This window comes from Psittacula echo (assembly GCF_963264785.1).
Source record: "Psittacula echo genome assembly, chromosome: 4".
Taxonomy (NCBI): domain Eukaryota; kingdom Metazoa; phylum Chordata; class Aves; order Psittaciformes; family Psittacidae; genus Psittacula; species Psittacula echo.
The window spans coordinates 4,137,541-4,164,070 of record NC_137738.1 but is presented as its reverse complement, the minus strand read 5'-3'; the positions used below and the strand labels follow the sequence as shown (position 1 = coordinate 4,164,070).

The window sequence follows — 26,530 nt, the reverse complement described above, 5'->3', positions numbered from 1 at the left end:
TAGAGCTCGCTCAGAGTTACAAGGGTTGGTATTGCCTGTGCAGCAATAGCTGGTGCTTTCATAAACAACATCCAGAATATTTTGAGTGACAGTAAAATGGAGCCTCAGTGGCCTTGAGTTTGCTCTCTTGCAGTAAATCAGGAATTGTACTACAGAAGCTAACAGAAATCACGCTACTACTGAAGCGACTGGGATCAGCCTCAATACTGAAAGGGCTGAAAGCATTTTAAATTTTACGGAATTGTAATTTAAGCAAGAAAGGAATTTTACAAATCATTTTTCTACCACACAGACATAGCATGCATCCAATCCATTCACTCCTGCTTTCAGCTACCGAAATATTCGTACTTTGGCTCATCTACAATCTGAATCTGTCTTAGCCACACAGCCAAAATACACCTCCTTCTAGATCTGGCAGATACTTTTAGTTCTTTTAAACCCTTACAAGGGAATTAAAATAAATGCTTTTTATCTTGTCTATTTTTTAGAGGATGGTTGGCAATAGCAGCAATATATATTGCTTTTCACTATGCATACCATAAAGGGCCTTCAAGATTGACTAGCCACAAAGAGAAAGTTGAAGTGGTTCCGTTGCCTTCTGAAGACATCTTGGCCAAAATGCTGTGACCATGACCAGATGTGTCACCTTTCTTCCAGCAGCAGCCCCGTTGCCATTAAAAAGACAATTCCTGCAATATAGTTCTTCACAAAATGCTTACAAGCTGGTGTGCTACAGAGTACACAGGCCACGGGCACAGGAATAAATGGTCATGAGGGTAACAGGATTTCAGGCACTGGTTTAGATGAAGTTACTGTTGATTGTTAGTGTGGTAATAGATGAGCATATTGTACCTTTCTGCAATAGAGAGTTATAATACTCACAGAAGAAGATAAAATAGTCAGTGCCTCAACAGCTTCAGTGCAAAGTCTATTGGTTTATTTTTGATTTTGCTTCACCTGCAGTTTCAAGTAAGGAGCAATAAGCAATAGATAAGGACTGCAGCAATAAAGCACCTGAGCCGAGCGCACATTCTGTTCTGCTGGTTTTGCCATGAAAGGGAGGAACCTCCAAGACAATACCAGCAGCCAATAGCTGGGGGAAGTACTCCTTAAGGCAGCACAGGGATTCACTGGATCCCATTTTTCAGTGTCGCTAGTCTATCAGTGTGAGTCTGCTCAGGTAAGGCAGCCCCTCATCACCCCAGCTGAGCTGGTGTCCAGAGGGCTAAGCTGATTTGAAGTACTCCACATGTGCTCAGGCCATACATCCAGCTCCTGTGCCTCAAAACACACGGCAATTTATGTATGTTTTGCATTTCAGATGGCCATGCATATTTTATTAGTGGAAATACTCATTTGCATAGTCCTTACTGGAATGAAGTACATTTTTGAGGACCTCCCGATAGCAGAACAAAACAAACTGCTTGGACATTGAGACAGAAGAAGTTATGGTGAGTTTAGGCACTGTGGGCACTGTTTCTGGGCTGGGGTTTTTATTTCAATAGTTTCTATCAGTTTTTACTTCAAAAATAGCTGGTTTTCATTATGAATGCCCTCAGCCAGCATAACTGAGTTTACTGTAAAATGGAGGACCTGCTTTCATGACTGAGCACAAACAAGCCAGAGTGGCTTATTTTTTCCTCAAACTGGCTGGATTTTAGGCAGCTCTAGCCTGAAAGATCTATAACCACAATGATATCTACCAGCACTGTGTGTCTGCATAAGCAGACAGACAGCAGACAGCCTTTTTTCTTCCCAGATACTGAATGGGGATAGCCCCTAGTGTAAATGCAGCTATGTTCATGCTTGACTTTCAGCACAGGCTTCAACATCTTACTGACGTTAATCACACACTTAAATGCTTTATTAAATGGGGATGGAACTAAGCATATCCATAAAAATATGCTGTATTGGGACCTACCCCACAGATGGTCAAGGTACCAACAGAGGGCTTGATCCAGATACCACTGCAATTAATAGAAGACTTCAGTTGCCTTTGGTTGAAGCATATAAATGGTAGTCACAGGTGTGCCTCAATGTTGGGATAGAAAAACTGATTTATGTATCATGTAATTTTCATCTCATTTACTTACATGCAAACCTGGGAGCCGAAAGAGAGCTGAGGACTTAGCATTCTGCTGTAGTGTTAATATCCTGGAAGGAAAAGTCAGTACAGACGAGAGGATGAGAGGACCTTCAAGCTGCTGATTCTTCTCAGACTCCCACACCACAGAGAACAACATGGTGGAACTGAAGGTAGAACCTGACTCACAAGTACTGCACATTGTTTTGCACAGGTATCATTCAAGGTTCTGATCTTGTTTAAGCACAGCTCCCCATAAACCTGAGCCTCTGACATTTTACGCAGTGTTAGTTGTAATTGAATAATCTCACAGAAATGCTCTGAATAATGGAGGATGGTTGGGAAAAAATAGGATTAAAAAAATACATTTTTTCAAGGAAAAAAAAAAAAGATAGAGGTGGCAAAATCCAAAAACTTCTTCAGTAAGGTAATTTAAGTTGAGCTTGAGACTGTCATATTCATTTCTGCAGGGTAGCTTGACTGGTTTAAAAGTTCATGTGCCACTTTTCATCCCCACATCACTGCGATTCCCGTGCCAAAGAGCAACTAAGTCTGGAACAGGGCTTCCTGGCTAGGATCTGCTTTTGGGGCAGAGAAGGTGGGCCCTCTCTGTGAGTGAATTATAATACACATGTACCATGAGCAGTATTAAGCATCTAAACTAGAGCTGTTTTCTGTCTGGCAACAGGTTTACATGGGCTGTATTGCAAGGTTCTCTGCAGGTGCCCTGAACAACCTTCTAAGCTTCCTTGAAGAGGTAAAAACTCTGTTTAAGAGGTGCAAAGCTTTGTTGCTGGGTACCTTTCATAGTAGACACAGTCTCCTGTTCCCATGCTATCTCAAGCCCAGAGATTCAGGACAAAAGTACTGCCCAACAGGATACAGAGAAGACAACTTCTGAGCAGATCGGAGCAGCTCTGTTTGTTAGCAAGATGAAGTTATCTCACAAGGATGACTGTGGACCCAAACAGTTCAGAATTGCTGGAGTTCAATTAAACCTACAGCCTCTGTGTTTTGAACAGCAAAATAAGAGTAAGATGAGGAAGGAGCAGCAGCAGCAGCTATGCTTTTCACAGAAAAACTCAGAAGTTGAATATGCAGGTTTATATAGGGATTGCTTGCATCTGCAAAGGGGAGACTGGTGGTAAGAACTAAGGAAATGGGACGAGTATGTAAAAATGTGGATCTTTGACTACACAAATCAAATTCTGCCTGAGAGGAATAAAAAAAAGATACTTCTTGTACGTGAAAAGTGTGAAAACACAGAAGCAAAATATTGTGAGGAACATATTTTAAAGCTCAGGTGAAGCAGACAATACAGGTCATGTATTACCTACAGAACAGCGATCCCTAGAGCCTTCACCCACTTACATTCTGAAAGCAAGTCGCAGCTATTGTTTCTCTCTCCTACGTATTCAAGAAACACTTACCCTGTCTTTAAAACATCAGGTGCTGGTACTTCTTCATGGTGCTTTAAGTATGTTGTTTCTCCTATTAAAACTATAAAAGTAGGAAGAAAGTACATAGAAGCACTTGGTAGCAAGATGCTAACTCTTGGTTCAGATAGATGCTCTCCCTTCCCCTTTAAAACTGTGGGTGGGCTTCACTCAGCTGAGCCAGGTTTCTCAAGGAAAATCTCACACTTCTTAACTACCTAGTATTAGCACTGGCTGCTTAAGCATTTAAGTTGAGTTCCTAGTGCAGTTTATTCTCTGCAGGCATATTGGAAATGTAAACTCTCATTTCAATTTGTCCTTATTTTAATTACAAGTTAAGTCAATGACTGATGAAAGCACAAACCAGTATTTCACCAGTGAAATTACTAGAAATAGGAGAAGGGATTCTGATGAAAATTACTGAAATAGCTAAACCATCCAGAGCTAAAGATATGCTTACAAGCTAAGAGAAGCCTCTTGTCTGGAAAGGCTTGAGAGCATTCCCCAGAGGTATACTAGCACTGAAATTTTGCCCTTCAGCACGATTGGCAAGGTAGGGTCTCTGCCTCTCCCCTTTGAGGAAACAAAGGGCAGCTGAAGTGGCAGATACCATTTATACAACTCCTTTCGTCCTACTGTGCCAACATTGAATGGATATAACTATCAGCATTTTGGTGAAAGCACCCTACTTTGTCTAGGTATGGAAGAGAAGGCTGGGTGAGGGCTGAAGAAACAAACACGTACACACATTTAAATACTGGATGCACTTTCCCCATGATTCTGATATAAAATGTAATTGCATCAGATGTTCTCTGAAAACCACCAGTTTGCTTAAGACTATTCAGCAAGTTACCTCAATAGCAGCGTGCCTACACTTCACAGATTGCAAGGAGGTGCTTTTCTCTCAGATGCAGATGAGGAATAAGGTTTTGGGATTGATGTAGATGCTTCCAATCTGCTTCACAAGCAAATGACTTTTTTCTTTTTAACTGCTAACCTGGCAGGCAGACTTTAGATAGAAGCAGCCAAGAAAGCAAGGACTGTGAATATGAAACCTTCTGCCCCCATATAATTTCCTCTGATTTCATTGCTTTCGTAGTGAAGACTACGAAATAATCTTCACTCTGTCTAATAAAACAAGTACTTTATACCTCTTTTCAGTAGCCAAAGAGAATTTATCAGAACCTTGGCAATAAAACCCACCCTCAAATCCAATTTATGCCAGATAAATGATGAATCTATAGCACAGCAGTTTGGGCCATTCTGCAAGGGACCCTCCAGCTTGGATCACATGGAGATCTCTTCAGGGTAAGAGATATATCTCCCTAGCTAATGCTTCCTTAGGGAAGGGTAAAACACAGGCAAATTCAAGGGAAAGAAAAAGCTGCCAGAAGTAAATGAGATTTTTCAGTAGCATTTCTTCTAAAACCCAGTAAAGAACCACGCAAGGATTTTAAAAGGTTTTAGGGAAGCCACTGCCTGCTGAAATCCAGATAGGATGCTACAACATGAGGGTGGAAGAAAATGGAAATACTGGCAGGGAGGCTTAACTTTCCTGCCTGTTTAACCTGGGCATCACAGCCCATTGCAAAAAATGAAGAGATCTTGTCCCACTGGTAGAATAACAGATTATTAAAACAGGAAGAATTGCTCAAAGTGCTCATTTGCTCTTGTTTTAAGGTGATCTTGCAAACTTGCCTGTCAACCTACCTGGTGGGATGGCTTCCTCATAGGGAAAGGCAATAGAAGACAATCCCCTGGTACTGTCTTGGCAGCCTTTTCAAATGTAACATGTATAAATAAATGCCAATATTAATTGCATGGAAAAATGCCTACTATTCTCAGAGTTGAAAACACAATTAAGTCCATCTTAATTCCACCAACTTAAAAAAAAGAAAAAAAATCATCTAACACTACACTGCTTTGTGAATCAACTCCAAATTATTGGAAGTTTCTGCACATTCTAATCCATTAAGCAGCTTTACTTTTAAGCATATTCAAGGCCTTTTGAATCAATGCAAAGACTACACTGACCACAGACCTTTAGAGTAGACCTTGAATTATGATTTTCCTGTTCTGTGTGAATGATTTGGCAGAAATGAAAGAGCAATTATACTTTAGACATAGGGAGCATCGGAGGTCTTTCGAAGGCTTTCAAAGTTTAGGTAATACTAGAAAAACAGTGGATATTTAGAAGAATAATATGCTTATAGTAGTCAGATGCTTTAGAACACTTCAGAAAGAGAGGGAACTGAGAAACCCCAAAGCCTGTCTGGGGTTACTAATCATTTAATGCTTCACAATAAATAACAGATTAGGGGCAGGGCAAGAGATACAAATCTTTTCTTGCTTTTTATTTCAGTATCAGTTATCAAAGCTATGTGAAAGAACTCACTTAGTTGAGTTTAAGAAAAAAATAAATACAAAGGCTCTCACTCCAGGAACAAACAGCTTTTCTACAATCCTGCCAATATAGAAAACTAGAAGAAATTCCTTCCCTCAAGGACCCTTAGTGGCATTTTTCTGACTGCCAGAAAGCCTGTGCCTTTTAAGCAGATACCCCAGGACCAGGGACATATTGCTGCAACAATACAGGCAGCAACTGATCTGAACTTGAGGCCTGTCAGACCCAGAAGGAAGAGGAATATGTGTCAGGTTGCCTTGCCATGAAAGGAGCCAGCCAGCAGCACAAGATGGTGGCTGTCTCAATGGCTACAAGAGGGGTGCTAAGGGCGAGCCACTATTGTTGGCTGGTCAAGGTGTCCATTACTACTAATGGTTTATCAATAAGGAAGTTTAACTTCTGAGCATGTACATGCCTGCCCAAAGGTCTTGTTTGCAACATTAGAATTATGCAGTTGGAACAATCTAAATACTCTATCCCAGGTGTGGAGGGGCACTAGAAATGTATCAGCAAACTCAGCCACCATTTGAGACCAACCTGCAGGAGCAAGGCAGGGTCTCCAGCCCTAGGGACTGTCAGGCTTTGTCTTGCTTCAATTATTAGATGTTTACATCAAACTCATCTTTTCCTCCCACATTATTCTCATGATTTTGTACTCTTTCATCCTCTTTTCTCCTGTTCCTTTTCTTTCCTAGGGGGTTGGAACTGGATGATCCCTAAAGTCCGTTCCAATCCAAACCATTCTCTGATTCTGACACACAAAGCGTCTAGTAAAATGCAGAGCCATTCTTCCATGGCCTACTGAAACTTTGCATAGTGTTAAGAAGTATAGGACTTACTGCATTGTATCATCCAACCAGAGTTTTGCAGTGAATATGCCCCATCTTTAGGCTGTTCCCATTAAGTGACCTTTACCATATCTTCTGCATCTTCTGATGAACCTCACCTTAAGGTACTCCAGTTGGATTAAATCTGTCCACAATTTCTCAAACAGTATCTCAGGACTCAAGTTTAGAGACACTGAAATAAATGCCATCTTCTCCATATGTCATATTAAAAAAAGCCATTGGAAGTATTTTCCTAAGGAGCAGCTAGGCATGAATTTCAAATCAAAACTGCCACTTGGCATCAGACTTGCTCTTAGGGACACCAGAAAATTAAGGTCCCCATCCCCACCCCAATATTTACTCTTTTCTTTGTAAACATAGTGCAAGTCCCTAAAATCCATTTTTTTTAGCTATGAATACACAGATATCAGACTCAATTCTTTAAAACCAGAGTAAACAGATACCTGACGAACTGTGACTGTTCTTAGAGAGGAAGAACATTTTGCAAAACCAGACACTGGAGTGGATGCAGTGTGAGAACAGATAAGCCTGTGTAGGTAGGTGCAAGTAGGGAAAAAAGTGACTGAGGAAATGCTGATATAAAAATACACTTACTCTAACAAGCTACCAAATCAGTTCCCTCTGTCCGAATGAAGAATCTATCTCCTTTTCAAAGCTGTGTTAAGCATAGATTGGTTATGCAATAGCCAAGTTTTTCAGTGTTGTCCCTTTTGGCTGAATATGACCTATTTTTATACTTGGACCAGAAAACCCCAGTGTATTTATATACACAGTCATCTCAAATACCTACTTTTCTCACCTGGACTTGGAGGGGGAGATTGCTTTTCAAGATGCATTTTTACAGAAGTTCTTCGCTAAACTAAGTATTTTTAACTGAAAAGTCTATATCTTGACAAACTGGCTCTGAATTAGAATGAAACTTTCTTGAGTATCCACTACAACATGAAGACTTCAATGGAAAACTGGTTTTAAATTCAGTGGATCAAGGAGAATTTTGTAAGTCTCCCTAGTGTTTTCACCCACCACCACTGGAAATGGCCAGCAATGACAATCCTGAACTATGGAAGCTTCCCTTACCTACACAACAGTAAAACAGTTCAACACAGTTTCTCTCTTAACTGGACTGTTTCTGTCCAAGAAACACAGTATAGTCATATAATAAGTCATATAAATAAGTATAAGAACACAGTCATTTTGCTGCTTATTGTCCAGGATGTTACCAAACAGTTCCTGAAAAGGGCCACCCAGCTACTACTCCTCATGCAGTGATATATTCCCCCACCAAAATTCCACAGTTACAGGTGATTAGAGAAGTAGTATTTTCATGACAGCTCACAGCCTTGGGGCACACAGCGTCTTCTATAATCCTGCTTGGTGACATCCAACACTAGTAGGTCAAGTTAAGAGACATACTTTAAAATTTACGAGGCCCAATGAAGACTTACATATCTTCCTTCAGTGGGAAGAACCACCACACGAAGACACGGTTGCACACCATGGCACGCCTAGAAGCTGGCAGGGATGCTTTCACTTCACAGATCAGTTAGGTCAGAAAGGACCTCTTGAGATCACTTAGTTCAACTCCCTGCCCAAGCATGGCCATCTAAAGCCACTTGCCCAGCATGTCCTCAGCTGGGTTCTGTATCTGCATAGGCTCCACAACCTGTGTTTGAACACCCTCATAGTAAAGAAGTCTTTCCTTCTGTCCAAATAAAACATCTTTCTAATGTGCCCACTGCCTCATCCTGTCAGTGGGCACCACTGAGATGAATCTCTTTTCTGGCTTTGTCTTCATTCCCTCCCATTAGGGTTTTGTACATATCGATAGGATCTCCCCCGAAGCCTATAAATTAAGGTAACAGCAATCTTCAGGTACAGTATCTCCCACCTCACCCCCAATTTTAGAATAAAACAGCACCACCAGGTGTTTTACCACAATGTTGTACTATTTGTTCTTACTATTATTGTATAGAATAAGAACCTCCACCATATTTAACAGACACAATGAGGGATTTTATCTTGGCAAGCTATCAGAAGCTCAAACTTACAATTATAAAGTACTCCTACATACTCAGAATGCCCCAAGGACTACCTATTTCACAATAGCAAAAGCACTTGCAAGTGATCTCAGTCAAAAAGGTTCAAGTTTAGTGACTGGTGTCATTAACTTCCACCACACTGCTTCACTGACTGTACCTCAGGAGACATTCTTCCATCAGCAGGAAGTCCTGGAATGATACTGAAAGTATCATTCTGCAGTTAAACATTATGTAAACAAAGTTACAAGATTTCAGTATCAACCTAGACATCAGGCATTTCATTTAGTTAACAGCATCACACACACTAAACAAAACCAGTAGCTTTTCCTGTGACTAGACACTCTCACCAGTGAGCAGCCAAAACACAGTAAATAAAGGTGGCCTTGTCACCCATTCTTCACTCATTCCTTTTATGAAAGGCAATTATCTCAGCCAAGGTAGTCTTCCACAGTGGAGAAGACCTTCTCCTTTCTGCACTAGTCAGATGCTTCCACATGCACACTGAGTTGGAGCAGAAGACTCTGTGTGTATGTGCAATTCCCAGCCTACTGAAACTAAAGACACAAGATTGGTAAATACAAATTCTTGTCAAATCCTTGTCTGTGTTACTTACCTCTAAAAATGAGACTTCCAATGCTCCTGCAATTCAGGATTTCACATGGTTCTTCTGATGGTTCCACAGAATTCTCATTCTGTGCCAGTTTAAGCACCTATGTCTTGTCCACTAGCTCCTAGGCCACAGCATGAAGACTGGACAGCAAATGTTTGCCTGGTCACTCATTTTGTAGAAGGCAGACCCGAACTGCTAGAATATTTAGACTGTGTAAGCTTCCTGAATCAGAGTGCCAGTGTGCAAGCAGCAATTCTAAGGAATTCTGATCCCAGCAATTCAAACACGACTTTGAGATTAATGACTACAAGCATTTGCTCAAGTGTTTCTGAAATCAGGTTCATCAGCTGTCCTAGTTTTACATCTTCACTGTAATTATAAATATCTCAGAGATTATTAAAACAGTTTTAAAGCATTAGGTAACTGCTCTGTTGGGACCAGTGAGGGTGACCAGATGCAGGGGCCAACACTTTACTTGAAGGCAACCAGAATCCCCAGACAAGATAACCATATAGCCGTCTATGTAACACCAGTCAGCTCTTGCCAGGACTAGAGGCAAGGGGCACAAACAGCCTCTGGCATTCTTTTGCATCTTGGATTTGTCCTTGGTTAAAACCAGGCTTGTTTTCCACTTAAAAAGAAAATAAACCTTGACAAAAATCAGTGCTAGAAGCACAATTAGCTATCACTAAGAGAATGTTTTCCTTCTGTACTTTGAAGGGACTGAATTATGAATAGCAACTCAGACATGACAGTTTCAGTAAAGTCCAGGTGTGAGACTAAGTTACCCCCATGTAGCAGCTGACATGGAATAAACTCCAAAATAATTAAAAGAAAGCAAACAGGTTTAGTTGTCTGAACAAGGAATTTTAATTTTAGGTCAACTATTGAACTAGGTCAACATCCAGTTCACAATGTCTACAGATAGTGGGCATAGCCAGTCACTACGGTAAGTTTATTGAAGCACCGAGCTCCACACAAGACTGTAAAATACATTTTAAACTACTAGTAAGAAAGCTTCTTCAAGTCAACAATACTATTAAGGGCCAGAGTTTAAGGACTAAGTTTTCACCTTCCAAGCTATTTTAAGACAGCCAATCATTTGCATAAGCAAACCAAACTGCTACATACTGAAACATAGAGCAGCAACGGTATTGAACAATTCCTGTAAATAATTCAAGGATACATTGAAACAGTATGGGTAAATTGTAATTTTTTTATTGGAAAACAAATATACAACTTGGAATGGATTTGAGGCAAATCGTGCCAGAAGCAGATTTTTTTTAAAATAAGTGGCTAAACAAAGTTTAAAAAGCATAGTAACAAGAGGAGAAAATGTTTTCTGGTACAGGACCAGCAGTACAAAAAAAACTTGTGTACGAGTACCTGGATAAATCACCCGTTTTGCATTAGTGCAACTTAAGTTTCATATTGTTGACTGTCAATCGTCCACAACGTTAAGACTCCACATTTCAACAACATGTTACAGGTATGGCCACAAACAAGTTACTGTGAAGCAAGCTAGGAGAATGATTTTTACAGTGCATTAGCCACGTGTATATATACTATTCACATGGTTTTATCCTGCAGTTAGCTGCAACAGTCCTTATCCTCCATCACAGAAAGCAGAATAAGCTCCTTTATATACTGGAGAAATAGAATCAGCATGTCACTTTAACTAAGGAATTGCTAATGCATGGTAAACCCTAGCTTACTTTATGTAACTTGTAACACTAGTCATACCTACATCTCCTAAAGAAAGCTACTTTTTTTAAAAACAGATAACCCAGATGTTCCCTCAGTTAACCAACTCCATCTAACTTCAGATGTGCAGAAGGGCTTAAATATCCAGAGTAAGCCACATGCAACATTTGTTACTTAGATCAATTTTCCAAAAATCAGAACAATGACAGTAAGATAAAGGAGAAAAACATGGAGGAATGGCCTTCTAATTACTATACATGCATATTCTTTTGACAGTAAGGGAAAAACCTTTTACAGATAAGTTACAAACAGAGAAAAGGCAAATAAACAATTTTGTACAAGAAATTTAACACATTCTGTACAACGTCTTCACTTCGCTGTCATCATTTGTACAAACTCTGCAAAAGGAAAGAATTGCATGAGTTAATCAGAGAAAAATCTGAACTGCAAGATCTGAGAAGTGACCTGCCTTACTAGTGCTAACACTTTCAATACTATACTTCCAGTTATATTCAAAAGAGCATCTTCAAGACAGTACCCTTATCCACCCATCACATCTTAAACTCCTCCTATTTTTAATGGCAAATTGCCTCTACTTTCATCAAAAAGAGCTGCTCCCTCAGCAAACTGGAGAACTGCCTTACTTCCAAAAAAGAAATTTTACAGGGTCCTCCTGCCTACTGACTTACAGAGAGGGACAAGATACCAAAGAATGACTAAGATCAGTAGAAATTGTGCTGAAGTGTCCATCAGTTAAGTAGGTGTACAACCAAGACACCACAGAGGTTTCCATTTTTTTGTTTTTCAAAGCAGAATAGCATGAGTGTTCCTATCTCACCTGGCCAGCTTTAAGCAACTGAATCATCGTTTATTCACAGCACAATGGTAGTTAGATCCTGCAAAATAGGATTTTTCACTTTTCTTGCTGAACCATAACTTCAGGTACAATAACAAAAAGAAACCGGGAATCTAAGAGCAGTTAACTGGTTGCTCAAGTTTCAAAAGAGCAATTGGAAAGAAAAGGGATGTCTGCCCTCTCTAGTACCAACCTCTGAACAGCCTATCTGCAAGTACAGTTCTGAGGCAGCAGCCTTGTTCATAAAAATGCCTTTCACTTGCAGATGAGTGCTCATCCTGAGGCCACAACCAGAAAGGCCTTAAAAGAAAACCACACCTAACCCTCAGGAACAGTAAATGTATTGCCTGAAAACACCCCAGCTCCTTTCTGTAAGATGTTCGCAAAGTTAAAATGAAACCGAGCTTAGTCCTTCTGAGCTGCAAGTAACTTTCTAACAAAGCTCCTCCTGCTTGCATGACTTCATTCAAGTTTCAATACCAGGAAGAAAGGAGGAAATGAAAATAAGCAAACACTGCAGCCAATTTCTGTGAAATCATTTAATAAGTCTTCCATGTATTTTAGGAGCCTTCCCCCTTGAATTGGTCATTTTAAGAGCATTAATGAAAAATGAGTGACTTCCTACATTCAGATCAATGCTCATTAGTGAAGAAAACAGTACATAAACATCTCAACTAACTTCCTTATTCTAATGGTCATTAGACATCATTAGATTTAGAAAGTTATTTCTTACACAGCTGAATAGTTATTTTTTTGCCTTTGGCACAAAGGTACTAATGCAGTCAAGCTTAAAGCTATTTAGAGGTACAAAATGCACAAACTAAAAGACATTAGCTTAAAAGAACACTAAGTGTTGAGAAGATCTCATCTGAACATTGCCCTGTTTAAATTTGGTGTGGCTATCAACATCAACACAATCACTAGCATGGAAAGTGCTACACAAAAAGAATATGTTAGCAACTCCTTACCTTCATAGTTTACTTGACCATCACCATCAATGTCTGCTTCCCTAATCATTTCATCAACTTCTTCATCTGTTAGCTTCTCTCCAAGATTTGTCATCACATGACGGAGCTCTGCAGCACTAATGTAACCATTGCCATCCTGGGAGGAGAAAAGGAAGACTGGAATAGACTTGCCTATGGTCTAGTGAATATTGCAGAGCAAGTTGGACATTAAGCAGTTAACAACGCTTTAGACACTAGCAGCTGCACAAAGCAAATGAAAGCTGTAAGCATACCTTCAGTATTTTTCAGGATCTTAAGTCTTAAAAAGACATTTTAAAAACAACTTATCCAATACATTCTACTCTGGCTATCCTATCCAAGAAGGCATGTTTAGATCACTGACAAAGCAATCGGCACCTTCTGCAGGCTTTTTAGGTGACAGATGCCTATTCAGTCTTGTGACTGGTTCCAGCACCACTTCTTACAACACAGGCTACTTCTCATTCACCTGATTCATGGCAGACAGCACAAAGTCATGAGGCCTTCAGAAACCACTTTTACGTATAACATCCTAGTTGGGACAATATTGAAGTGCTGATATCATGACAGAGTACCATTTTAAAAATATTTAAACAATTTCCCTGCCATCCTTGTAAAGGTATTTTAGTATCATAGCAAGTGACTGCTTAATAGTATCACCCACTATCCCTATGACTCCTTTCACCCTCAGGTGACCACAGTAGACTTGAACTTCAGGGTTTTAAGTAACCTAGAGGTTCTAGATCACAGGACTGCGGATACCTCTCAATTCAGTGAGGATGCTCCTTAGAACTCACTAAGTCTTCATGACAAATATTTAAGGCAAACATTTTAGTACCTTGTCAAACACACGGAACGCTTCTCTAATTTCTTCTTCACTATCTGTATCCTTCATTTTTCTTGCCATCATTGTCAGAAACTCTGGAAAGTCAATTGTGCCATTGCCTGCAAGATAGTTACTTTGTTAATAAAAACAAGTTTTAGACACTTTATTGCATTATTTATTAGTAAAATCTTACCATCAGCATCTACTTCATTGATCATATCCTGTAGCTCTGCTTCTGTGGGGTTCTGACCAAGCGATCTCATCACTGTCCCCAACTCCTTTGTAGTTATAGTACCATCACCATCCTTGTCAAATAGTGAAAAAGCTTCTTTGAATTCTGTACAACAAAAAAAGGAGTTAACCCCTTCAGCTTTGAAAGGTTGAGTTTATTTAACCATGTAAGAATCCACTGCTGCTTATTGTTGTAAATTACAGAACTTGATGTGTCTCTCTTCAGAAAAACCTCAATATACTGCTCAGTCTATTCTAATTGTAATGCCAATATGGAAGCACCAGCATCTGGAAAACAGCCTGCCAATCTAATCAACCAAATTTTGACGTAAGTAAGATGGAAGTTAATCCATTTCACAAGCACTCAGATCCATCTCAAACAAGGATCCCTAATACAAAGCTGAAAGGAATAGCTATCTACAACTAGAATGATCCACATCCTTGGTAGGAACTGTTTGTCTCGCAAAAAACCATAAGATTACTTTGAGAAAGCTGAAAAGTGGTACTTAAAATACAACTGCTACAGGTGACTAGCACTTCTATTACTAATACAGATAAATCAATGGAAAAAGCTATAATAAGAACCAACTAAAACCGAATTCTCATAACTTAGTTCTGCTGGGCTTGAAACCTGAACAACATATACTACACAAAGCTGTAGGACCTGCACCATAGGTATTAACATTTGGCCATAGCTAGCTACAAACTTCTTCCAGCCTTCTCTCTCAATGGACTTCTGCAGTTTTTCAGTCTCTGTATGTACACAACTCCAGTCAGTTGATCAAGGAGGAAACCCACTGGCGTCTTAGTTTCTGAAAGGCTGCTTAGAAAATTACGTCAATCCTACTGTATCCTGAAACAGCCTTCACAGAGCTAGTCAAAAAACTGCTGTAAGACTGCTTAACTGCATTTCCATGCTGCCTCTTGACTCCCTACAACGGCTGTACTGTGGCCAGCAATATTAATACAAGCATAACATGTTTAATTGTCCAGTCCAAAAATGGGAGTTGGTTTTAATCCATGCCATCTGTTTGTCTTTGGCCACAGATTTTAAACTTGCTCACTGGACTGTAATAGCTCATATAAAAGTTACTTAAACATGAAAAACATAGTTATTCTCTTGTATAGTTCAGATCCTTTTACAACTTTCAAGGTATCTGAGATCATGCCTCTGGAGAACTTGTTAGCTCAAGGGTGCTCCTGCATAAAAAAAACTTCCAAGAATTAATTTTTCAAATTTCCAAACAGCCAGCTTTCCAGATGGTGGGTTTCCCAGACCAGGATTAGTCACAGTAAAAGCTGTGTTTTCATATGAACTGCATGAAGTCCTACTTCATCCATTTCATGCTCTGAAACACTTGAGGTGAGTACAAGCTGGCAAGTGTTAAAAATGCAACTACAAAAATAGGCTTTTTATAGTTCATGAATGCAGCTATAATACCAGAACCATGGTTGAGTCCCATCCAGGAAAAAAAACACTCTTCTACATCTAACAGCCTGAAGTGTTCCAAAAGCCAACTCCCACTGTTTAGCACATAAGAATCAGAGCAAGGCTACCACAGGACCAGATTAAATAGTTTCAAGCCAGTATTGTATAATCACAAAGCAGAAACAGGCTTACCCAAACAGGCAGCTATAACCTGTGCCTACAGTAGCTTCCAAACAGTCTTTGGGATTAGTTTCAGTTAGCTCAGGCAACAAATAGGTTTACCAGGAGTAAAGCTTTACAACAGGAGGAAAAGGCTTTTAGGTCAAGCCTAGTAGAGAAGTTTGTAGTCTATCACAGAAGAAGGACCTCACAAGGGGAGCACTGAGTCTTGATCGAGAGTCAGACACTAAAGTGCAATTCTAAATGTTCAGCTGTTAACCACTTCATCCTACTTGAAGATCAACTGTCACTAACACAAAGACTTCACAGTATTGCAATGACCCTCCTTAGAAAAAGTAGCAATTTTTATGCAAAATCCGAAGACTTGCTTTCTACAACGTGGGCCATGCAGCAGTATATCCTGAACATTTGAGATGAATCAAAGGACAACTCTTCACCTTTCACTCAAAGATGCATTAGGCTGAGACATAACCATAAAGACAGCAAAGCAAGTCAAAGATCAACAGCATACTCCTGTTTGAAATGCTGAATGGAGTTATGAACACAATTAGAATACCTCTTTAACTACATCTAGGAACCACCTCCAGTAATCAGAACAAAGGAGTAACAACCTATGCAGATAGAGTTTAGACTATAGCAACCTAGCATAGCTTTGGAGGATTTACAGCACTGGCCAGTGAAGGCAGCTATGAAACACTGAAGCTTAGTGAGCAACTCAGTTCTGGCTTCTACAACATAAGATTATAAATCACACCTCCCACACCTAAACATCTTATCACTCCATGCAGCGTTCAAAGCAAATCCTCCCTCTATTCAACACTCCTCCATAGCAAGCTGCAAATGAAAATTCTCTTGTATCCTAGATAAGGCTAACCTGCCAGAAAGCCAAGGACAGTGCTGGCAGAAAACACTCATCTCCAGGTCAGCCTACAAAGCTTCAGCTTTTCTTGAGAATTGCACTGCACTGAGAAAAAGACTACTTCTAGGCTCCACAAAAGAAAGGCTGATCCAACAGAATGTGACCTCTAACACCCTAGCTCAAAATGTTCTACTTAACAATAGCTTCTGAGGCATGCCTGCACCACAACACCTTTCCAGATGAAGTGGCAGTCTTCAGTGACCTAATATGTTCATTGAACCAGAACTACCATTCCCACTCTCATACAGTTTAGCCAGCTATGTCTGGAACTTTTATAGGAGAGTGTCAATTGCTTTCTTCACAGCTACCAGGAGCTCAACACTTGAACATGACTGTTTCTACTATGAAACAAATTCTAAGTCACTCTTGTGGTTAGATTCCCAACTGAGAACCACAACACACTAAGACAGAACAAACACCATACATAGGCCTACTTGCTCAGTGCCCATGTAGACCTCTGAGATCTAGGGGAAGAAGTATAGCTCTCTAGACCAGCTGCTCTGGGACAAAGCATCTTTACAGTCACACCCCCACATCCAAGTGGTTCTGACCTATATAGCTTTTTTAATACAACACTTAACCAAAGGGATACCCATTTGACTTGGGAACTGTAATTCTTACTGGATGAGGTTGCAGCCAGCATTAACACTAGCTTTCAAAACCAGTCTTTCACATGAACAAAACCTAAGAAGTCTTTCATCCCTACCTATATAAAGGCAAGGACCTTCTGTCATTTATGACCAATTAATTCCAAAAGATGCAAGAACATCTGGAATCTAAAATAGCTGTAATTCTGGTCTTCAGAGGTTGTTTCAAGCATAGAAGCAGCTGCTTTTATTACTTTGGCCTATTATTTAAGAAAAGAAGTATTGTCTCTACCTTGTAGCACCCACCTTTAACTCAAAAGCTATCTTCAGCTTAGTTGAAATGGAATGGTAAGGGGGCTCAAGCTTATAAAACCACAGTCTTCGTAAAACACAATCTGTACCTACGATTGTTTTCTCATACAAGACACTGGCCTTCAACAGACTAAGCAGATTGCTTGGACACCTGCAACCAAACCCTTCCTAAGCAGTACTCGGGGTGGTTCTCCAACAGACCAGTTTATGTCTTCATATCAGAGGTTTATGGTTTACCTGCTGATACAATTGCTTCATGAAATACTACAGTCAAACTGAAAGTGGCAGGCCATTTTACACTGGATACGAAGTTATACTCTCACTCTTTTCACACAGATTAAATCCCTCTATTCCAGTATGACAAGCCTATTAATACTCACTTTTGGCTCTGAAAAAATGTACCATCATTACTGAATAGCTAGCATTTGCACTAATCCCAAGGTGGTGTTAATAAGCTTCCTGTTTATATTCCATGATCAGCTACATCAACTAATAAAGTGTCTACAGTTACAAACTGAAACAATAAACCATTACTGAAGAGACAGCAGTGACAGTTGATAAAGCCTACCCTAACTAAACTGATCACAAACCCCTTAAGATACGTAGGCCACTTCCACACACACACACACACAGAAAAAATAATCAGTTGAACTAGATTTGGCTTGTGTTTACTCATAAGACAGCACCATGGCAACAGGTAAACAGACTAAGGACTTTCCACAAAACCATAATTAGTCTCCTATGAATTAAAGCAAGCTTGTGAAGTCTAAAAGCTAAAGAATGTTCTTACACTTCAAATTTGGCAATTATGTTGAAAACAAACTAGCTCATTATGACACTTCTGTTTAATACCGTGTCTTCAAGAGTTACACCATAGTTAAATAACACTCCCTCTTAGAGGCTGTTATTTGTATGCGTGACCTAGTACTATTAGATTAGCAGAACCCTAACACCCTCTAAAATCACTTCACATGACAGTTATGCACACCAAGACTTTCTAGTATTAACACTACACACTTGTCAGGTCAAAAACCCTGAAGTTTTTGAATGTCCATGGCAAGCCCTAATTCTGCATTACCAGCTTTAAGTCACATCAATTTATAAAGTTGAGATCAGTCTTCAGAGAGCAGTGACAGATACTAGTTTGTGCAGCCTGCGTGAGTAGGAGACAACAATCAAATTTTAGCCACTAGCAGACAGTTGTCAGTGCACATACATAAATGATTGTTAAGGGGCAAATACTAAGATGCAAGATATGCATATTTATTCAAGCATTTCAAATCAAGTGCCAGACCATTAGAACAGTGCACAGAACACTTGCATCCAAGCACACAGTGCAGTTCCAAATACGGAATATCAAGAAGCCAGTCTCTGCTGTCATCAAAAACAGCCACACTGAAACATGCCTGACAGAAGAGACTGCAAAGTAAATTATTTTTGCTTTCTGACAGAAGAGCACTCCAGATTACAAGTCTTCACCAGAGACTCCTCCCCACCCCTTTCAGTTTGCACTCTGGACAATTCTGCAGTCATATGGGGGAGGGAGAGGAAACAACCCGCACACAGAAAGCCCCACAAGGAAACAACTAGAGTCCCCTCAAGCCTACTAGCTAGTAAATCCATGAGGATGCATAACTAGTTTAGAAAAAAAGTCTTCAGATTCACTGAATCCATGGTGCTTTTGCAGTAGATAGGCCTTTAAAACTTGAGACAAATGGAAATATTCCACAATACTTCCTCAGTGCATAAGAAAGCTAAATATCTTGTGTAACACAGACTGTCACTGGATTAAGAGATGTGCCAGGTCAAGTAGGAGTAGCAACACAGCATATAAAAACCTCACCTGCAATCTGCTCTTCTGTCAGTTGATCAGCCTGCAAGGAAAGAGAATATCATTATAGTTGCAGCAAAAGTTCAAGGCAAAATAAGGCACAGAATTCTGAATATGGTAGCTCCTCTTCAGCACTTATCTGTAGCATTCTGAAATAGCTCTAACAAGCACAGCTCAAAAGTCATGCTTGCTTGCCAAGTAAGAACTGGCATCCTGTCCTCATTTCCTGACCCTGCAGTATCTCAATACACTCAAATAATAGATTAAGATGTGTACCAAGCAACACTAGCAAAAACTCAAGGCACCATGTCCCTCTATACAAGTTTTAAACTCATTAACACAGCAGCCTAGTGGTAGTTACACTTTGGCAAACCTCATTTTTAGACCAAAAGTGTTTAGCATTAAGTAATGCGACAGTAACCCCCAAATCCCAAATTCAAGGCTGACTACTCTCTTCTGCTAAGTTAAAATGCCATAACTAGACAGATGTACTCTTCTCTAAAATTAAATCATCCCTTGATTAACATGAAGCTTCATGTCCAAGACCTTGACCATAAAAAAACCCAGTCTATATAATCAGTACTAGCAGCTTCAGCCCAAACTGGTAATTTCAATGCATTTGTCATATGGATGTCTAGACTTTTTTCAGAGCACTGTCTACTGACTGAAGTAGCATCAGGTAGATGACAGGATCACTGGAGAAAGCTTCACTGGTGTAAGACATGCAACTGCTTTATCAGTTAGGTAACCCCTTGTTTATACCTCATTTTGCTTCTTCACTGCAAAGTTTTAAATCAACTGGATTTGACAGCAATAAAAAAAAAAACAAACCAAAACACCTCAGTCTTCAAGGCCAAACCCAAGACAGACTTCACTCTTAAAAGAGAACACAGGTGTTTGAGAACTGTAAAAATATTTTCCCTAGGCTTTCAAGTTAGCAGATTCTTCAAATTCTGGATAGCTTCAGTTCAGTTGCAGTAACCAATCCATAGATATTCTTCAAGGAAGCTCCTTGAGCTCTTTATCCCATACCACTCCATGGAAGAGTCAAAACCAACCACTTTAAAAAATACAGAAAATATACACTTACTGTCAAAGTGCAACACCACTTTTTTAGTTTTATTCCTGTTGTGATCACTTCAAGAAGCACCTTTTTAGGATTACTTCAATATTGACAGGTTTTCAGTTATTAGCTGCGTCCACCAAGGTCTCTATACACATTAGCCATCTTCCAGTGAAATAATTCAGAAAATGTATATACACCACCTGCTTTTTTTACAATTTGAATTACATTTCTATATTGCATACCAACTCACACATTACCAGCTCCTGGTTATTCTTCCTGCAAACAAGTGAACAAAGCTGCTCAAGAAACCATACAAGAGCTAAACTACTCTTGCACAGTACCACGCATGCAGTACAGCAACAGCCCAAGGTAAAGGCTATGATCAGTGATTTCTCAGACTGTTTGTGGCTCACCTAAGAATCAAGACCACAGTACTGAGTAACTTCTTAGAAGAGCAGCCAACAGTCATTTGCAGCTATAGACTCCACCTGTCCTGATTTCAGTAACTGTAGAAAGTATTCCCACACACATTCAATACTGGTTTTAAAAAAAAAAAAAACAAAAAACAAACAAAAACAAAACCAAGAAAACCTGAGATAGTTAGTCTAGGGCAGTAGCAACAACTCAACATTAGTCTGAGATGGAAACATTCTGTTGGGCACTTAACAGAAGCCTAGCAGATTTTTGCTCATCTGGAGCGTATATTTAGCACAGGCTCACTCATACCTTTGCATGTTATTTACATTTTTATTGCTTGAGTGAAGAGAATGATGTGCTACATTTCTGTAGGCTATTTATATCCACAGAAAGCTGTAGATCAGATTTAAGTAGCAAGAACCAAGTTTTCTTAGGTCAATACTTTCGAGTTACCAAGTTGCGTCACATACTGTTTTATATAAAGACATAACATTAAGCAGTGTTTCAGATGTTAGGTGTTCCTGAACTCTTCCTCTCTAACTTCCAGCAACTTAAAACATCCTACAGCCACTAACCATAATTTTGGTAACTTAATCAGTACCTTTAAAGAGGTACAGTGCTTGAGAACACACTGCTTATTAGAAGCCACAGGTATAGGGCAGTTCAAAGATAAGCTAGGAGGTGGGACAAGGTTGAACAAACACCATCTGTACTCTGCAGTGCTAGGCTCTGCAGGGACTGCTGCGCAACAGCAGTAAAAGGCGGAGCCAGTAAGGCTGCCAGATCACTCCCTCCCCTATGCCATTCAGGTGGAGGGCAATCAGCCCAGATCCATGCTACTAGGGACTTCTGGAGTTCTTTGTCCTGAACTTAAGCTAAACACTCATGCACCACACATGTGGCATACTGTCACAGTATGCACAACTCCAGCGATGCAACCAATTTCAGAAACAAACAGTTAAATCATAACTGGAACGTGCCCTATGCTGGAGTTTTGACATGCCCCTTACTACAGCCAAGATCCACTTGAAAACCTCCTCTGGTGAAGGCAGAAAACCCATCACAGCTTTGACACGGCATTCTCCAATTCATATTGCAGCACTTTCGTTTTCACCGCAGTGGCTCCCATCCCCCCATCCCCGGATTGTGTTGAGGGCCTGACAAAGAATCTTAGCCTGCTAGGAAAGAAGGGGAGCTGTTGTGCTGCAGCAGTTTCAGTGGCACATGCAGCCTCTAGAGGTAGTGTTCCATTACAGTCGTAGCTGCTATGCTGTAATCAGTTTGGAAGATCCTCAAGAGAGCTAACACTGCCTGATAGAGAGCTATCGCACATCACAGAACAGACAACGCTGTCTCCCTCCAAAACATGGCATTTCGGTACACTTCACAGGTGTTTGATCTGAATGGAGAGTTTTGTTCTTCCAAGATTAATTTAAGAATGAGAACTAGACAGACTAGCATATAAGGGCTAAAATAGTAGGTTAGCTTATTCTGGGAGCAAATCATCCTGCTTTATCTAGCATGTGCAGTATTGAACAACATATATTCACAGGTTTAGCCAGTCTGGTCTGTTCGGATGAACTATAACCACAGTCAAAGTGTCACTGTGCCTCCTGGACACACCCATTTTTTATACAGACCTTGCTTGAAGATACTCCATTTTTGGTTCTGTACAGATGATGATTATATGCAGCAAGAGCCTTCTGCTGTTAGATTCATTTTTTTTTTCCTTTAAAGACAGTTTGCTGTACAGATTTACAATTAAAGCAAAACAACAGATTCAGGATTCTGTTCACCTAATTTCTTTGCCCAGAGAGAGCACTTAAAAAAAACCCCACTTAATTTCTAAGCACCCATCGTTCACATTACACATAGCAAGTTCACAGTGATCTGACTCTTTTAAAGCATGCATACATACATTCCCGTGTAATGAATGAAAAGGCAATTCCACTCAACTGCATCTTCTCTCAATGCAGAGATTAAGTAATTGGTCATTGGTGTTGCTTTTGCGACAGAACTCTTCCTTTTTGTACGTGTTTCAATATCCACATGTCTTAATTAAAAAAAGCCCGCTAAACTCATATCCATTAGATCGAATTTGAAACAACTCTCCAATTCCACAAAACGTATTTTATATCGACACTTGATTAAAAACCTAAACAAACGTATTGCTAGGAAAAATAAACTGTGGTTGACCAAGAAAATGTCCACCGCAATGCCCAAAACGGGAAGTCAAAAAAGTTAAAAAAACCCCCCATAATTCCTTGTTCAACATAGCCACCGACAGCAAGGCGTTAACATGTAATCGGCAGGGGAAAGCGGCTCCAACGTGAGCTGACAACAGGTCTAGCAAGGAGGGAGATGGTGCAGTGAGGCAGCCTGCCCCTCATCATCATGCTGCTCAGAAGCTGCAGGGCTCCGCATTGCATTATTACCAGGCGCAACACACCTCGCTAGCGAGCCAGACATCTTAGGCGCTCGCAGCAGCCGTTGCCGCGCCGCTGGCTCCCCAGCCCCATTCAGCCGCACACGCTGGCTTGCCAGGGGAGGGAAAGGGGGGAAGAGGTAGCGATAAAAAAGAGGAGCTGGTGCCATCGTGGCAGGCTTCTTCCCCCCTCGCGGATCTCCTCCCAGGAGAAACCGTTATCTGCCGCTCCCCGCCGCTCCCCCCCGCCCCCCAGCCGACACACGCCCCGACAAAGCGTCATGGCGCTCGGACCGAGTGGCAGTTTGAATTTTGAATCCGCACCAACGCCCCTGGGCGGGAAAGGGACCCGGGCGGGATCCGGCCACCGCCACCACCGCTTCTTCCAACGCACACGGCGACTCCGAGCCGGATCCTCCACCCGAACCCGGTCGCACTGCAGTGCTGCGCCCAACGGCCGCAGCCACGAACGCCTTCACCCCTACCCCCCCCCCCGTTATACAGGCAATCTCGCCCCACACTGACCGAACCGCTTACCCCTCTCCTTCCCTCCACCCTTCAGCCACAAGCACTCGCATCCCCCTGCCCCACACACCGAGCTCCGGATCAGCACCCGCAAAGCCCTGCCGCGCCCCCACGCCTAGGGACTCACCATGGTGGCCCGGCCTGGCTGTGGGGTGTGGTGGAAGCTAACGGCTGCACGGGGCGCACAAGCAACCGGCCCGCTCAACGGCTCGCCTCACACTGAGCCCTGCCTGCCCGCCAGCAGTGCCTCATAAACCTCCTCACAGCCAGCCCGGATCGCTCCGCGCCGCTCCCTCCCCCCTCCTCTTTTCCCCGGCGGGGAACAGAGCTGAGAAAGAAGTCCCGGCCGTTCGCGCTCATCTGGACACGACCCCCCCCGTACCCCGAGAGCGTCCCCTTTCTGCCCCCAAACCCCCAGACCCAGCGCAGGAAGGGGCAAGGTGAGGGAAAGGGGGGGATTGCGCTTGTAAAATGGAGAGGGAGTGGGGGGGATGTGCCAGGGGGGGTCAGGCTGCGGGACTATTTTTCCGGGCGGAAGAGGATCTTAGAAAAAAATACCGATGAGTGCAGAGACTCCAGAAGGGGGGCGCTGATTGGTGGATTCGTACCTGCAATGCGTCACTTGGACATGCACAGTCTGCGCTGCGAAGCGGTTACCCTTCCCCCCGCCCGCAGTGCGTGAGGCCAGGCCAGGCCAGGCCCGGCCCGGCCCGGCCCGGCCCGTGAGGCGCCGCAGCTCTGCCGGTCCGACTGCCCGCTCCCCGCAGCGGCAGCCACCGGGTGTGCCGGGCGGGCAGAGCGCATGAAGAGCGGCGGCAGCCGCTGCAGAGGGCCTGTGGAGGGAAAGGGGGAGCAGGGCGTGTTCCCCCCCATCTACCTCTTTCCTCCATCACCTCCTTCTGTAGCCGCCGTGGGTGCGTTCGGTGCTCCGCGGAGCGCACCTGAGAAACATCGCCGAGAGCGCGCTGGCGGAGCGCTGCGCTTCGGGAAAGCCTCACCCGCAGGGTTACAAGTGAGACCTGCTCCTCATCCAGGGCGGGCCGGGAGTGCTCCCACCTCGAGCCGCAGGCCGGAGGTGCATCGTCGTTGGTAGCATTGTTTAATAGAACGGATCCTCTGTGGGGAGCCACACACAGGCTGGGCTTGTGCCCGGGGACACATGGACAGTGACTCCGAGCCGGAATCACGTTTGCCCAAATGCATCTTATCAGGGGTTTCTCCAATATGGATTCGGGCAAATGGTTCTAGACAACATTTAGAAACTTGCAAATGTATTTTCCAAGCCATATAGTGCGCAGAAAACAAGCAGATAATTGAGCAAAGAGCTGTGATGTTGCCGAGTTCAGTGAAAGCAGGCCTACCTGTCGTCTCTGAAACCCACAATGCTTACTTTGGGACTGTAAATACATGATTAAACTTGGGCGGCCCAGGTCTGAGTTTCCTGGCCCAAGTTGGACTACAAATTACCTGTAAGGTTACAATAAAAATTACCTGCTTCTGTATCTACTGCAAGAATCACTTGGTTGATATTTATATAGTACTTAAATAACATTGTATACCTATCTACTCACCACTAGACAAACTAGAGCAATGGCTCTCACTACACACTAAGGAGGTTTCACTCATCTCTGCTATTCACAACCTTTTTGGTTTGTAGGCCATATAAATAGGATGTGCTTGGGAGGGGACTGGCACACACAAACTGCTAACAAGAACCTGTGACTTCTTCGCTCTGAATATGAATTGAAATTCTCAGGCCTGCTCTCTGCATTGAGGTAATCTTGTGTCCACCAAATTCAGGAACAAAGGAAGACGAAACAGAACAAGACCTATTTATTCCTTAAAATAATCAGAAACCCCTTTATGAAGCCCAGTGCCTCTTGTCTTCTCTACCTCACTCTGTGACCATAGGGAATACAGAAAACAACACCATGTACTTAAATTTGGCCTTCAGCCTCCAAATCTGCAGTTACTGTTTCGTGACACATTAGGTTTTTAGGCCTCCGTTCTGCTTAAGTGTATTTAGTGACCACAAATTTAGCACATCTAAACTATTGTCTTTTAAACTCTGATAACATTTTCAACATGTAATATATACCTAGACGAACAAAATACATTTCGGAGAAAGCAATAAATGCCAAGGTTATTGCTATGCATGCCTCTCATCTCTCTGCAATATGAACTAGGAGCAAATCCCCACCTAAGGCCAGGCTGTGCTCAGTGCAGATCAATGAAGCATCAAGATGGCTTGAAGCAGTTTTACTCCTCCCCATCAGCTCAGTTTTAAGGATTGCTCTGATGATCCCAACTTCTTTACAGTTCCAGAAGTGTGAATCACTGCAGACAAGTTCTTGACCAAAAAAATGTGTCACCTGCTCTACATTTGGGATAAAAGCAGTATAGCACCGCTCAGGGTGCATGCGTGTCGCACTCTCCAATCTGGAGTGGAGCAAAGTGCTGGTGCATCTGTGGGGACCAAAACCATCTCCTGTGGAGACGTTTGCTTGGGTCCTGGCAACAGAACACCCACATGTGCTTGATGTTGGGCCTGGTTTGCCAAGCCCTTTCCTTGGTGCCCATCCTTTATCCTCACAGCATCACAGAGAGCTTTACAACCTGGGTTGCTCAGGTGCCAAGGCTCAAGGAATCAGTTGAATGAGGTATAGAAACTTGTCTTTGAGGCAGGTCCTGAGAGATTTGATGGAAATTATGTGGAAGGGCTGTACTGAAACAGCGTGTTCTGCCTGAGTCCTGTACTTGGAGTTTGTCAGTGGCTCTCTCAGGAGCACAGAGGCTGTAGGAAATGAGGCCCACAG

General features: G+C 41.9%; 1 protein-coding gene across 3 annotated transcripts; it reads right to left on the bottom strand.

Annotated features, from left to right (window-relative positions):
• Positions 1–10,622: 10,622 nt before the first annotated feature.
• On the bottom strand, positions 10,623–24,548 carry CALM2 (calmodulin 2). 3 transcript variants are annotated; one of them, XM_080616747.1, is made up of 6 exons: positions 24,323–24,548; positions 19,294–19,324; positions 13,986–14,129; positions 13,805–13,911; positions 12,949–13,084; positions 10,623–11,522 (listed from the first exon to the last, which is right to left on the bottom strand). In XM_080616747.1, the coding sequence occupies exons 3-6, from the start codon at positions 14,053–14,055 to the stop codon at positions 11,494–11,496; spliced, it is 342 nt and encodes a 113-aa protein (XP_080472873.1). In that variant the 5' UTR covers positions 14,056–14,129; positions 19,294–19,324; positions 24,323–24,548; the 3' UTR covers positions 10,623–11,493. The 3 variants fall into 3 exon arrangements, with proteins under 3 accessions (XP_080472873.1, XP_080472872.1, XP_080472874.1); XM_080616746.1 differs by lacking the exon at positions 24,323–24,548 and adding an exon at positions 23,842–24,094; XM_080616748.1 differs by lacking the exon at positions 24,323–24,548 and adding an exon at positions 22,683–23,383.
• Positions 24,549–26,530: the final 1,982 nt, after the last annotated feature.

What these genes read in the sequence shown, in the direction of transcription:
- CALM2 (XM_080616746.1), bottom strand. An exon ending in CGTTCCGTGTGTTTGACAAG is followed by an intron (nt 13,085 to 13,804) that starts GTACTAAAATGT and finishes TTCTCCTCCCAG; the next exon opens with GATGGCAATGGTTACATTAG. An exon ending in TGGTCAAGTAAACTATGAAG is followed by an intron (nt 11,523 to 12,948) that starts GTAAGGAGTTGC and finishes TTCCTTTTGCAG; the next exon opens with AGTTTGTACAAATGATGACA.